The following is a 14,516-nucleotide window of genomic DNA, read 5'->3' as shown; positions in this document are numbered from 1 at the left end:
TTTCTGTACGAACAAAAGAAATTTAAAGGGTCCTTCGGGAAGGGTATCCACATGGATGACCCGGGACCGATCCCTCCTCAATGTCTTCTAAGTTGACCCTGTCGCATAGGGCTTGCCTAGTGCATGCCCTGTGTCGTTTGCAGGCTATTACACAGTGGAGGTTTACCTAGTGCGCACAAAGTGCTCACCCGAAGGGTAAGAGGTTGTATCGGCTGCAAGTTATCCTTGGATTTCAAAAATAAATAAAAATTAAAGGAAAGATCATAAGAACTTTTATTATTTATATATATAGTAGATTTAACAATTTCTGTTTCTACAATATGATTACTACGTTAAACTACTACATAATACTAATAATATCTTATTTCACCAACACTTTCTACAATATGATCATCACTACATGAAATGTCACTAATGTACACTACTACCACAAACTCTATATAATTTCACTTCCCAATAATGTATGATAGTTCTTCCTTCTAATGACCGGCGTATCTATGATTCTTTCCTCTCACCGGCGTATCTATGATTCTTTCCTCTTGGATGAAGCAGAAGGCATCGGTCCGTAGAACCTATAGCATTTTGGAGATTTGATTTACTACCATAGCTTCTTGTGGCCTTCCCAATAATGTTAGAACTGTAGCACAAATATGCCTTGATGATAAACCAGCTTCTTCAATTTGATCAACTGGTGAACCATGATCAATGTATCTATCTGGAAGTAACATTGACCTCAACTGCAAAATTCAAGATTTAAAATTAAAAATAGTGAGAAAAAAAAAGGAAATAAATAAATCCACTTGAAAGAAAAGATTCATGAATTTATAATATTTGAACATGTTTGGTATGACGGAAGTCATTTTCCATAGACCTAGAAAATGTTTTTTACGATTTCATTTGATGTGTCTTAATTACTTTCCTTTTCAATCTGTTTAATAAGAGAATGTCATGTTTAATATTTGGTAACTCCTTAACTCCAACATCCTACGTGACATGTAGTGTTAGTCAAAGAAAGTAGAAAAGAAGCTAAGAGTTAAGATAATCGTAAGAAAAATGACTTGTGCATGTAAGCAAGGGAAGTCATTTTCTTTCTAACAAAATATTTTCAGATAACCAAATATGACTAGAAAACTACGTTATTTGGACTCTTCAAAAACGTTGTTAGGTGCTTGTTGGATCCTCCAAAAGTAGTACATTTTTGGAGGATCTGCCACGAGGGCAACAACAATTTGGAGAGTTCGCACAACAACAACAATAACATACCCAATGTTACCCTTACCTCGTGGAGGTAGAGATGATGTTTCTGAAAGACCCTCAGTTGGAGAGTCCGCACAACATAGCTAAACAAATATTTTCTTGAAACATGACTTTTGTCTTATCAAACACAAATTCGTTAGTGATTTTTACCTTAAGGGGTCCATCCAAAATGCTGTTTAGGCTTAAGAAATGAGACACATGTGAGCCAAATCCTCCAATTGATCCTTCTTCAACAGTGATCAAGATTTCATGTTCTTTGGCTAATCTCTTAATAAGATCAGCATCCAATGGTTTGCAGAACCTAGCATCAGCTACTGTTACTCTTACATCATGGGAGTTTAGGATGTCTGCAGCTCCCAAACATTGTTGTACTATCGAACCATATCCCAAAATGGCAACTCTTTCACCTTCTCTCAGTATCCTTCCCTTACCAACCTGTCGATATTACAACATAGATAAAAAAGGCGATGTAATTTAGAGCCCGTTTTGATTAGCTGATAAAAACATCAAGTGTTCAAACACAGTACTTTTAAGTGCTGAAACTAGAGGTGAATTGGTAATGATTTTGTACCTCAATTGGTATGCCCTTATTGTTTAGAGGAAGAACTGCACCAATTCCATTTCCTCTAGGAAATCTGAAACAACTAGGCCTATCATCAATAGCTGCTGCTGTTGCAACCATATGCATTAGCTCTGCTTCGTCCGATGGAGCCATGACTACCATATTTGGCAAACAAGCCATGTATGTCACATCAAATGCTCCACAATGTGTTGGACCGTCTGCACCAACCAAACCAGCTCGGTCCATTGCAAACCGGACAGGTAACTTCTGAAGATCCACGTCGTGCACCACCTTTTTTTACAAATATGCAATGTCAGTGCAACAATCCGTAAATGCAAGACTTATATTGTAGAGTACCATTCATTTAATACTATATTGTATTGTATTGTGTTGTTAGTTACCTGATCGTAGCCTCGTTGTAAGAACGAGGAGTAGATAGCACAAAATGGTTTTAGACCTTCTGTAGCTAAGCCAGCTGCAAAAGTAACTGCATGTTGCTCAGCAATGCCAACGTCAAAACAACGTTCTGGAAATTGTTTTTGGAAATAATTGAGGCCGGTTCCACCACCCATTGCAGCATGGATAGCTACAATCTTTTTATCATTTTCGGCTTCTTTGATCAGTGATTCAGCAAAGTATTGAGTATATGACAACGTAGGCGACTTGGCCTTAAATTGCTTTCCTGTTTTTGGATCAAACTGTGCCACCCCTGAACATCACAAACGAAAAATCTCAGTTTTTCAAAATTTTATTACAAGTAGTAATCTTCTTATTTCCAATTGCCATACCGTGCATTTTATCGTCTGCTGCTTCTGCAGGAAGATAGCCTTTTCCTTTCTCTGTTACAATGTGAATTAGAACTGGTCCTGGTGCTGGCATAGCTTTTACCTTCTTTAGAATAGTGATCAAGTCTTCGATATTGTGTCCGTCTACTGGACCGATGTAATATAATCCTAGCTCCTCAAAAAGTGTGGAACCAGAAGCACTAAGCATTCCCCTTGCATATTCATCTACTTTAGCTGCAACTTCATGTGTTTGAGGTCCAATTTGCTTTGTTATACTCTAGAAAACACATTAAAAAGAAGTACTTTTAACACCTTTGCTTAATTTCAATCCTCGAATACAACGAAAAAAATGAACCAGATATACCTTTGCAGCTTCGCGGAGTTGTCTAAACTTACGACTAGCTTGGATTTTGCTTAAGGCACTACTGAGGGCTCCTACTGGAGTTGCAGGGCCATCTAAGGTTGCGGTTGGTAAAGAAACTTGTTTATTATCATTCAGTATGACTATAAGATTCGAGTCGAGGAATCCTGCATTATTCATGGCCTCATATGCTTGTCCTGCAGTCATGGCTCCGTCTCCGATTACAGAAATGACATGGTTGTTGTTTCCTAAAAGATCTCGAGCAACCGCCATGCCTGAACACATCATTTAACTTAGAAAAACTCCAAATTATGTACTTAGGATTCATCAACGGACCTCTAAACTCAAAAAGGGGTTCAATGTGAAGAGTAAATCTCACATTGGAACGCAAGGGGAAAGTTAGGAGCCATACAAGGCAAATCAAGAACTCAACTGTCACTTCACCTTTAATGCTAAAAACGGCTGACAAAACCGCGAGACCCCAAAAGTCAGGCCAGAGCGGACAATACTTTGACAGTTGAACTTGTACCGTTATACAACAACAACATTTCCAATATAATCCCACAAGTGAGGTCTAGGGAGGGTGATGTGTACGCAGCCTTACCCCTACCTTGTGAAGGTAGAGAGGTTGTTTCCAATAGACCCTCGACTCGAGCAAGCATATCAAAAATCAAGTATGTAAAGCAAATAAAGCAGCGAAGAAGTCATGGACTGAAAATATTACCAAGACCAGCAGAGATGCTTGTTGAACTATGCCCAGCACCAAATGCATCATAAGCACTTTCATCTCTTTTAGGAAAAGGTGCTAGCCCTGAAGTCTTTCTCATTGTATGCATTTTAGACCTCCTTCCTGTCAAGATTTTGTGTGCATATGCCTGCAATTTTTTTTTTGTCAATTTCCACTATATATATAAAAGAGTGAAGGGACAAAAACACATCTAAACTATTCCGTTTTTTCAAGTTTCATACCTGAACTATAGGTGTGCGAGTTTTCTACCTGAACTATCAGTTGCTCCCTTTTCCTACCTGAACGATGGTGATATTTCAGGCAAGAAAAGTGAACAATTGAAAGTTGGATGTGTTTCGATAAACATATGGCGATAGACCAGGTAGGAAACTCGAATACCTGATAGTTCAGGTATAGAGGTAAAAAAACCCAGCATACTTTAGGTGTGTTTTGACCATTAACTCCGTATAAAACTATCTATTCTTCAATGAAAAATAAAGAAGAACAAAGATTTATTCACCTGATGACCAACATCCCATATAATTTTATCCTCAGGAGTATCAAAAACATGATGCAAAGCAACAGTTAACTCCACAACACCTAAACTTGAACTCAAATGACCTCCAGTTTTCGCCACTGAATACACAATCTCTGCTCTTACTTCTGCAGCTAACTGTTCAAGATCCTGTTTTTTATTCGAAAAAAAAAATGCATATGGATTAAATAATCCAAAAATGGCTTAATTTTTTTAATTGTTTGATTAGGAATTTACCATTTTTGATAGATTCTTCATATGTTTTGGATAATTGACTGTATCCAAAAATGGTGTAGGTGGTTTTTCCCCTGAAAAATCAATCTGCAAACCAACTTTTTCTTCCTTTCTTACCATCTTCCCATTGATTTCATCTGAGCCATTCACAGAAGCTTTTACAAGAAACTGAAACAAAAACATCTAGATTAGTCGAGCTAGTGCATTTCAGATATCAGATGATTATACCAAAAAAGCTACAAAAGGTCATAACTTTACATTTTTATACATTCTACGTATCTTTAATGTAACACCACAGGACTCAAAAGACTATTTTTACTTTTCTTAAACTCCGTATCCAATCAATCAAACAAACAAATTAAAAACGGAAGAATCATAACTTCACTAAAGCTTTTACATGTCTACGTATCTTTAATGTAACACCACAAGACTCAAAAGCCTATTTTGATTTTTCTTAAACTCCGTATCCAATCAATTAGACAAACAAATTAAAACGGAAGAGTCATAACTTCACTGAAGCTTTTACAAGAAAGTGAAAAAAGCAAATTTCAAGAGCTCAAGATACTAGATGATTATACCAAAAAAAACTACAAAAGATCATAACTTTACATTTTTGTACATTCTACGTATCTTTAATGTAACACCACAAGCCTCAAAAGCCTATGTTTACTTTTCTTAAACTCCGTATCCAATACAAACAAATTAAAACGGAAGAGTCATAACTTCACTGAAGCTTTTACAAGAAACTGAAAAAAGCAAATTTCAAGAGCTCAAGATATTATACCAAAAGAAACAACAAAAGATTATAACTTTACATAAGCATTTATAAGAAACTGAAAAAAACAAGAATATATCAGTGCATTCCAGATACCAGATAATCATATTACATCATAAAAGCTAAAAAAGATCACAACTTTACAAAAACTTCTACAAAATTTATGGGGCTAAGAAAATTATACCAGAAATCCACAAAAGATCAAAACTTTACACGAAAAAAACACAAATTTTTTCAAGAAAATCAAATGGGGTATCTTATTTACTCACTGTTTTTCTTGTAAAGTTGTAAAATCTTGGAGTTGTCAAGTATGGAGAACTTGGCTGCTGGTTAATTCTAAATACAGGACCTGAAGAAACTGCCATTTTTGTATGAAGATTTTACTCAGAGAGAGAATGAACAAGTCTAAAAAAGTTTAATTATTTTTAGACACAAGAAGAGAAAGGGGGACACAATTTATAGTTACAAGCAAGAAAGAGAAGCAACTTCCTTAAATATAAAAATAGAAAAAATATCAATTCCCAAAATGATATATTGTTTGTATTCTCAACATGGTAATTTAATCATTTTTTTACCTTATTAGGAACTCCCAGTTTTTATTTTTATTTTTTTGGTATCTCGAATTCATAAGCTTTAAATTGAAGGTGAAATATTTATCATCCGAGTAATTTTTATATCAATTTTAGAATAAATTTAAATAGAGTGCCAAATGAGAAGGTTGACCTGAATTTGGATGGTCAACATAAATTCAAGTAATAAATATATGTGAGTTATTATTTTGTCCAAAAATGGTTTTCTGATATAAGCTAAAATATGGATCAAATTCAATCCAAACAACACTTATATCAATGATACAATAGATTCAAGTAGAGTATCAATTGGGGGGAAGGTTGACCAGAATTCGAACGGGTTAGAATATATTAAGGTAATAAAAATGTGAATTGTAATTCTATTCAAAAAATATTTTGACTAAAATATAGATGATAACATAACTTGTCAATTCTTACTAAGTTTCAAATTTTTATATATATATATTTTATAGTAACTAATGATTTTTTAAAAATTATGACTATATATAACATAAAATTGGCAGGTTGACCTAAATTTGAGGGTAAAATAAGATTGAGATAATAAATATGTGGATTATTGGGGTGTTCATAAATTATTTGAACTGAATGAGCTAATATGTCTACCATAATTTGATCCGTCAATTCTATTTGTTCTTTTATATTTTATAGTACTAATGAAACTTTTTTTTTCTTTATTATGATTATGTATAACATATTAAATTTAAAAAATGTCTCTTTAATTATTATTTTTTGTTGACAAGATCTATCTCGTATGGATCGATTTAGATTATATTTAAGGCCAATTTTTTATGTGCTGAAATTAGTTAGGCTGAACTAATAAATGGCCCGGCCAAACTTATTCAATTTGAGAGAGTTATCTTTTCATGGATTAATTTTGTTACACTGATGAATTTAAAATTGAAGTTTATGAATTCTGGCAAGTAATTAGTAGATTTTTTTAAATTAAGTTTACGTAAACTCATAATGAAGCCCCTAAATCAATAAAAACTTATATGCATATGATGTTTACGTGAGTCATATGTCTACTAATTAACTATGGTGAAACAATAAAAGCGCAAGTTAAGACATGTGTTATATATTTATTAAATTGATGTAAATATATGTTAATATCAAGTGCAATCAGTTTTGAATTTATATTATATACACTAAATTTAAATAATTATTTATACGTATCAATATTGTTTAACCATATTATCAAAGACAAATGAAGTGCTTAATTAGTTGCGAGTTTATTAGAATTCACTTAGTTTACCTCATATACTTTTTATGTATGTTAAAAATAAAAAATTGCTAAATAAATTTAAATAATAAATTTCAAACTCAAAATAATCAAATGATCTATAATAGAATTCCGAACTTCCACAATATTCAAATCTTAGATCTACCACAATATATTATAACATACTACGTATTGTAATATTTATCAAGTTATTAAATTTTTTATTAGAGTATAAACAAAGTTTACAGTATCAAGGTTTGAACTTAAACTCATTTGTGACCTTTTCCACTCTGGACAATATTTTAGTGTCGTTATTGGGATTACTAAAAATGGAATCAACATAAACATTGTTTGTTATTTCGATTGGATCATTTTACTTGTTGTCCTTACTAAAAATAAATAATTTATAATACTAATTGTTATTTTAAAAAAATCAAAATATAATTGAGTATATTTTTCTCTTTTTTTTTTTTATGATCATGGTGTTCCGGCTAGCTTATTTGTACCTCGACTAATCCTACAAGATACATGTTATTTCTCACCAGCAACAAATATCAAGTTATCATTTTAACCCTTAAGTATGTTCAGAATGGAGGAAAGTATTTTTCATGGAAAGATTATTTTAGGAAAATAAGTAATTTCTTACTCTTTTTTAAAAAAAAAATTGGTACTCAAATAGAAATTCTAAAAATATTTATATATGTCTAATAAAAAATAATGAGAATGAGTTGGGGTTGAGTGATGGGTATTGTGATGAGTTGTAGCAATCCCATTTCAATTTTTATTTTTTAGTAAGTTTATTTATTTATTTATTATTTTTGTTTTTGCTTTATAAATTTAAAATTGATCCTATCAACTCAAACTAGATAATGGCAATGTAATGAGCACAAATGCTTTCATGAATAATCACTACTTTTCTTAATGGTATGATTTTTATATTTAAAATGAAATTTAAGATGTTAATTTGAAATACGTATTTGTTATATTAATCTTAACAAATTTTGTTATAATAATGTATTAATGGTATGATCTATAAACTTCATTCTGTATTCTAATTGTATTTTTAAATGCATTTTAACCCTTAAAATTTTGAATTTACCTCGAATATATTTATTAATTTCATTTTTAATTTTTTTTTCTCTAACTATAGTTCATTGTCTACTAACAAAGACGAAGGTAGATATTATTAAGGGGTTCAATTTAAATAACAATGTAAATCAAATAGGATAACAATTAATCTTCTTATTATCACATATAAACGTGTGAATTATGATCTGTAAAGATAAATTAAAAAATTCTAGTTTAATATTATTTTAATTTTTTTTAAATCATAGATCCAAATTTTAGGTGTGAACTTCTAGATTTTTTCAAAAAAAAAAATCCTTTACGTGTTTCCAATATCTTATATGTTACGTTTGCATGTATAATAATAATAATAAGGTTGCATGTATAATAATAATAATAATAAGGTAACTTTATATGTGAGCTACTTAATTTGGTCTTTTTTATTTCATTATTTGGTTTGGCTGGAATTTGTAATATCATAACAGATATGGTGGAATGAATATGATTTGTTCATCTTTAATCAGAAATTTTAGGTTTAAATTTTTGGTAAAGAGAAAATCTTAATAAGGAGCGTTTTTGCTTTTAATAAATTATATATGACATGAATTTGAATTAAATGAGATTCTAATACGAATATGGAAAGAAATTATATTTTAGAAAAAAAGACATTGTCTTGTTGTTCATATGATAGGATATGTAAGGGAATCATCCAAATTTCTATTCCACTTCGTAATTTTGATGCCATATTTAAATCCTTGTAGATCTTGACAGAAAAAAAAAGAAAAAAAAAGAGGAAAGAAAGAGGAATAATAAAAAAAAATGAAAAACTTAAAGTAGGACTCGATCCTTATCTAATATAGCAGGTTGTCTACATTACACTATTTGAGATAAGAGTGATTTTGTGTTGAACGCGAAGTATTTTGTATACAAACTTATATTTTTATTTTTATTTTTATTTTCAGAGAAGTGATAATAAAGCATACATTACTTTTCCTATTCATGATTAGAAGTTTCAAGGTCTAAATATTTTACCACCTTAAAGGGAAAATAAACTTTTTTTTGTGTTCGATATCTAATATCTATATTAGAGCTCGACAAAATTTGAGTTTTCCTTATAAATTTTTACATTACAGAATAAATCACTCTCAAACAAAGATAACTTCGTACAGACACAAGAACTTAACTAACGAGCTGATAATTAAACATGTTAAATGACATAAGACAAGAACTTAATCTAACGAGCTGATAATTAAACATGTTAAATGACATGAGACAATCATGAAATAAATAATGATACTTTTTCCTTTACCACATATATATTTAATAAATAATAAGCATTCTATTTTGGTGGGGGTGGGGGGGGGGATCAAGAAATATAAAAAGGTAAATTTTCTATTATAGTACCCTATCCAAAAAGAAAGAAAAATTAAAAAATAGTTGTCTTGGACTCTTGGTTATACACTTGATTTGACTAAATAAAGAATAGTAAATCAAAGAATTTCCAATTGAGGAATATATTCTAAATTCTTTTGGATAATAACAATTTTTATCCCCTTATACTGATAGATTATTGTTTTTGGACCTTCCGATATTTGATTAAGAAAAAATATTTTTTAAGTAATTATTTAAAATGTAAGTTTTTGATCTCTTTACAAAAGAAATATCTTTTATTTAGAACTATAAATATTATTAAAATATGGAGTTAAAATACAAATTTACTCAACATGTGTGTAATTGAATATTTAACATATAATTCGATAAATTTGTGAAAATTCATGAGTAACGGGATTAAAAATATACATTTCAATAAATTGAGGTTAAAATATGAAAATTTATGTAACAACTCAGTTCACTATCTATTTAGATTCACGCAATTTTAAAATACATCGCTTAAATCTAAAAAATTATTAGCGATCAAAAGTATTAATATCCCTATATATTTGCATGGGATGAAATTTGAGGTGAAGGAATCAAGTTATTAGGAGGAAGAGGCTAAATTTTTTTGATTCTATTCTACACATTTTGTAGCAAAATAATTTACTTATTATATACATAAACAATTTGTTAGTTTATTACTTTTTTAAGCTTCATGACAAGTAGTGTATATTTTTTTCTTTAATTAATAGGTTGATGATTTCAGCATTCAACGCACAAAAAAGAAGGAACATTCATAAAAAAATAATGACCATAATAATTTTACCTAATTAGATTATTATAAACCATATATTATAAAGCTTATCTTAAACAAGTAGATTATAAAGCTTATCTTCCACAAGTAAGAAAAATAGAGTGATAATACATGAACCTAATTTATTGGAGAAAATTGGTTATTTTAGGTTGAAAAATCGACAAGTTAATAAAATTATCGAGGGGTGTTTTTTTATTATGAGGGGTGTAGTAGAATGAATGAGATTCATTCGATCTTAACCAAATATCTTAAGTTTGAGTCTATTTTCAATTTAAAAAAACATTTCATTAGTGAACATTTTTCCTTAAAATGAAAATTTACCCAAAATTCTCGACTAGTCTAAGTTAATAAATTTATGAAGCTATCTATAATAAATAGGGTAGGAAATAAAATTGAACAATAAACTTAATTTATTGGAGAAAATTCTCTGTTTTAAGTAGAAAAAGATCAAGTGAATGAAATAATTATCGAAAGATATAATGAAATGAAGGAGATTCCTTCACACTTAACTAATTGTCTCGAATTCGAATCTATTTTCTCTAAAAAAAAAACAGAGATTTTGTTAGTGCACGTTTTTTTCTTTTAGTGAAACTTACACAAAGCAAATCTCAATTAGTCTAAGTTAATAAATTTATATGAAGCTATCTATGATAAATAGAGTAGAAAAAAAAATTCTACTCTATCTACAATAAATAGAGTAGAAAATTAAAATTGAACATAAACCTAATTTATTGGAGAAAAATCGTTGTTTTAGGTTAAAAAATTGTCCAAGTCAACAAAATCATCGAGGAGGAATATAGTGGGATGGATGAGATTCCTCCATTTTTAATAAGAGATTTCAAATTCGAATTCATTTTCAATTTTTTTTAAATCCGTTAGTGAGTGCTTTTCCTTTATTAAACCTTACACAAAAGAAAATCTCAAAATTCTCAACTAGTCAAGTTATTAAGTTACAAGATTATCCATAATAAATCGATAAGGAAAATTGAACAATGGTAAATCAACTTAATTTATTGGAAAAAATTCATCTTAGGGAGAAAAGAGTCCGTCAATAAAATCATCAAAGATATAACATAATGAATGATATTTCTTCTCTCTTTATCAATACCTTGAGTTTAAATTTATTTTTATTAAACCGATTCTCATTATTGTGTTGTTTTCCCTTTAATAAAATTTACATACACAAAGTAGATCTCAATTAGTCGAGTTAATAAATTTGGAAAATCTTATGGTTGAATCATTTAGAATTTTTCTCACTATAATTTTCATTAAAATTGATAAATTATTACACTTTGTTAGTACCTTATTTATAGTCGAAATTCAATCTGAAACAACCTTTACATCAAGAGTAAGATATGCATATATCTTATCTTTTTGAGATTCTACTTATGAGTTTACGATTATGAGTATGTTGTTATTGTTATTTTATTACCTTTTATTAAGCTGAAACAATATATTATAATGTCGAACTTTTGCTACTATATTCTCTGATGCATAGAACTTTTGCTACTATATATTCTTTGATAATAGAAATGTTAAGAATCTGGTTCCTATTATTATTTATCAATCATAAATATCGTTAACTCTTTATTAAGATCTGCTAAATCTAATACTTATGTAATATTTGTCAATCATCAAAACTCGAATTAAGTATAACTCAACACTCATATTCCAAACATATGGGGTAATTTTTAATTGTTTTTCTTTTGTGAACCCTAAATAATTTTCCTGCTTTGTTTGTTGTCATGTCCCATCAAACATTTATTGAATTCTGGGTTATGTTTGAGCCACATCATTTTATATTTGTCATTTTGGCTTCTTTTTTCCTAAAAATATGAAAATATAAACTGAAAAAAATAAAGTTAAATTCGTGAAAACATGTAGGGTTAAAATATGTGGACTAGAATATAGTTTCTGATTAAAGAGAGTGACACTTTAATTTAATTGGTACTATTTTAGGTCCACAATACATAAATACATAACTCACATGTATGCTTGGTATTCTAAGAGAAAATGACAAAAAATGATTTGTTATGTTTGGTAGTTTGATAATTAAACGTGTTTTTAGAAACAATTTTGATCAATTAAATTTAACTATGCTTTTTTTCTCACAATCAAATATTTAACAAAATTTGTGAAGAAAAAATTCACTTTAAAAAATTATATCAGACCCTAGAAGTGGATTAAAAATATCAACAGCTATTAAAGAAAAAACGATAAAATCCATTGAAAACAATGAAACTTTTTTTATGGAATTAGCAATTATCTAGTAGTGGTGTGCTCTCTATTTCAAGCACATGTTAAATTCAGGAGCATACTCATGTATATTGTTTCGGGTGCTTGAGTATCCATTAATTTGGATATTATATATTTTTATGTTGGTGTTTTGGTTGCGTGCAATAATTGAATCAGTGAAATGTTAACACTTTGTTTGGATGGTTGTTACGTGTTGTTTCATAATGTATCATATTATATTGTATTGTGTTGTATTGTATTGTACTATATTGTTTTAATGAATACAGTGATTGAATAAGTTGTATCGTTCTCCGTCGTTACATAATGTCATATATCTATGATTTGAATGATTAACCTACTAGAAAGTAGGATACGGAGTATAGATACTACGAAAAGAGAGGGTAAAAGATGAAATACAATTATTAATTAATAAATAAAGATAAAATGAGAAAAAAATATTAAGGTAAAGACGCGATCACACCAAATCGATCGTTCCAATAATGGGTTTTTTCATCGTTATCTAACAATGAATTTAAATGATACGATACGGTATAATTTAAGTAACAATCAAAACAGGCATTATATTCAAACTAACCATACAACGGATAACAATCATCCAAGGTGTAAGAGTTCGACTCTGGGTTAGCACAATTATTTTCGTGCTCCCCTCTTCTTTTTTTCTCTAAAATATATTTTCTTTTTCTTCGTTCTTAGTTCACTTTCTAGGATTTTTTTTAATTATTATTATTGTTGTTGTTGTTGTGTTCAAATTATTTTTTACATTTAGTTTTTAACTTTTTGTTAATAGTTTTTTATTAACTTCTTTTTATTTTTGTGTTCAAATTTTTTTGCACTTCTATCTTATGATTGATACCAACTTTATGTTTAAAAAGAATGGCACCCACAATCTTAAAATTCTTGATTTGTCACTGATTAAATATTATATTAATCAACATGAATTACTGGTATTCCTTTATCCTTAATATGAATTTTGTATTTGAACACCTGGCAATGAAAAAATTCGGTTGATAGTGCCGCCACCAGAAATAGACCCTACAATGCTTCAATTCAGATTTAGTCACGCTCCATTCTCCAATACAAAATCATATGTCCGATAAGAAACCCAAAAAAATAATCTATAATTTATTTTAATATTTAACTAAAACTATAAATATTTACTTTACTCAATAAATTTGAAGAATCAAAACTAGTCTTTAGAAGAATATTTTGAGTTTACTTCCAAACATAAACGACCACTAAAGATGTGACATTTTTATTTTAGAAGAAAATGACAAAAAAAATATAATTATTATGTTTGGTATGGTTTAAGATAGTATCCTAAACGTGTGTTTGAACAATTTTTATCCAACTAAATAATAGTGAGATGTGAACTCGAAATGCCAACTTATTTGGATATCATAATGAAATGTGCATTAAATCGATCTTAAAAATTCAATTTCTTTAATTAGAAACACTTTTATTTACCTATTATTGGTAGTATCTATTCTACTATACCTATGAAATCTCGATCAAGTAATTCTCTTTGGCTTAGCATAGTTGTTTGATTTGAGAATATGCCGTTCCATAAAAGTAAAATAAAATTAATGAAGATAATAATAATAATAATAATAATAATAATAATAATAATAATAATAATAATAATAATAATAATAATAATAATAATAATAATAATAATAATAATAATAACAATAAAAAAAAGTGTCGTTATAACTCTTTTAAAGTAGGAAAAAAATTAATAAATGACATATTTCTATTGTCTTTATCTCTGAAAAAATCAAACTTTTAAAGGGTTTCAGCCTCTTAAATCTAAGATACCTTACATACTTTTTTTTTCCAATCGAACTCGTCGATAATAATAATAATAATAATAATAATAATAATAATAATAATAATAATAATAATAATAATAATAATAATAATAATAATAATAATAATAATAATAATAATAATAATAATAATAAT

General features: G+C 28.9%; 1 protein-coding gene across 1 annotated transcript; it reads right to left on the bottom strand.

The window, feature by feature from the left end:
* Window positions 1–264: 264 nt before the first annotated feature.
* Window positions 265–5,672, bottom strand: LOC102598525 (probable 1-deoxy-D-xylulose-5-phosphate synthase 2, chloroplastic). Its single transcript, XM_006353091.2, has 10 exons — window positions 5,506–5,672; window positions 4,465–4,629; window positions 4,213–4,377; window positions 3,690–3,840; window positions 2,969–3,240; window positions 2,608–2,881; window positions 2,221–2,528; window positions 1,829–2,110; window positions 1,408–1,692; window positions 265–737 (listed from the first exon to the last, which is right to left on the bottom strand). The coding sequence occupies exons 1-10, from the start codon at window positions 5,599–5,601 to the stop codon at window positions 573–575; spliced, it is 2,163 nt and encodes a 720-aa protein (XP_006353153.1). The 5' UTR covers window positions 5,602–5,672; the 3' UTR covers window positions 265–572.
* Between the last annotated feature and the right edge of the window lie 8,844 nt (window positions 5,673–14,516).

This window comes from Solanum tuberosum, unplaced genomic scaffold (assembly GCF_000226075.1).
Source record: "Solanum tuberosum cultivar DM 1-3 516 R44 unplaced genomic scaffold, SolTub_3.0 scf00152, whole genome shotgun sequence".
NCBI lineage: Eukaryota > Viridiplantae > Streptophyta > Magnoliopsida > Solanales > Solanaceae > Solanum > Solanum tuberosum.
This window is presented reverse-complemented; position numbering and strand designations above follow the sequence as displayed.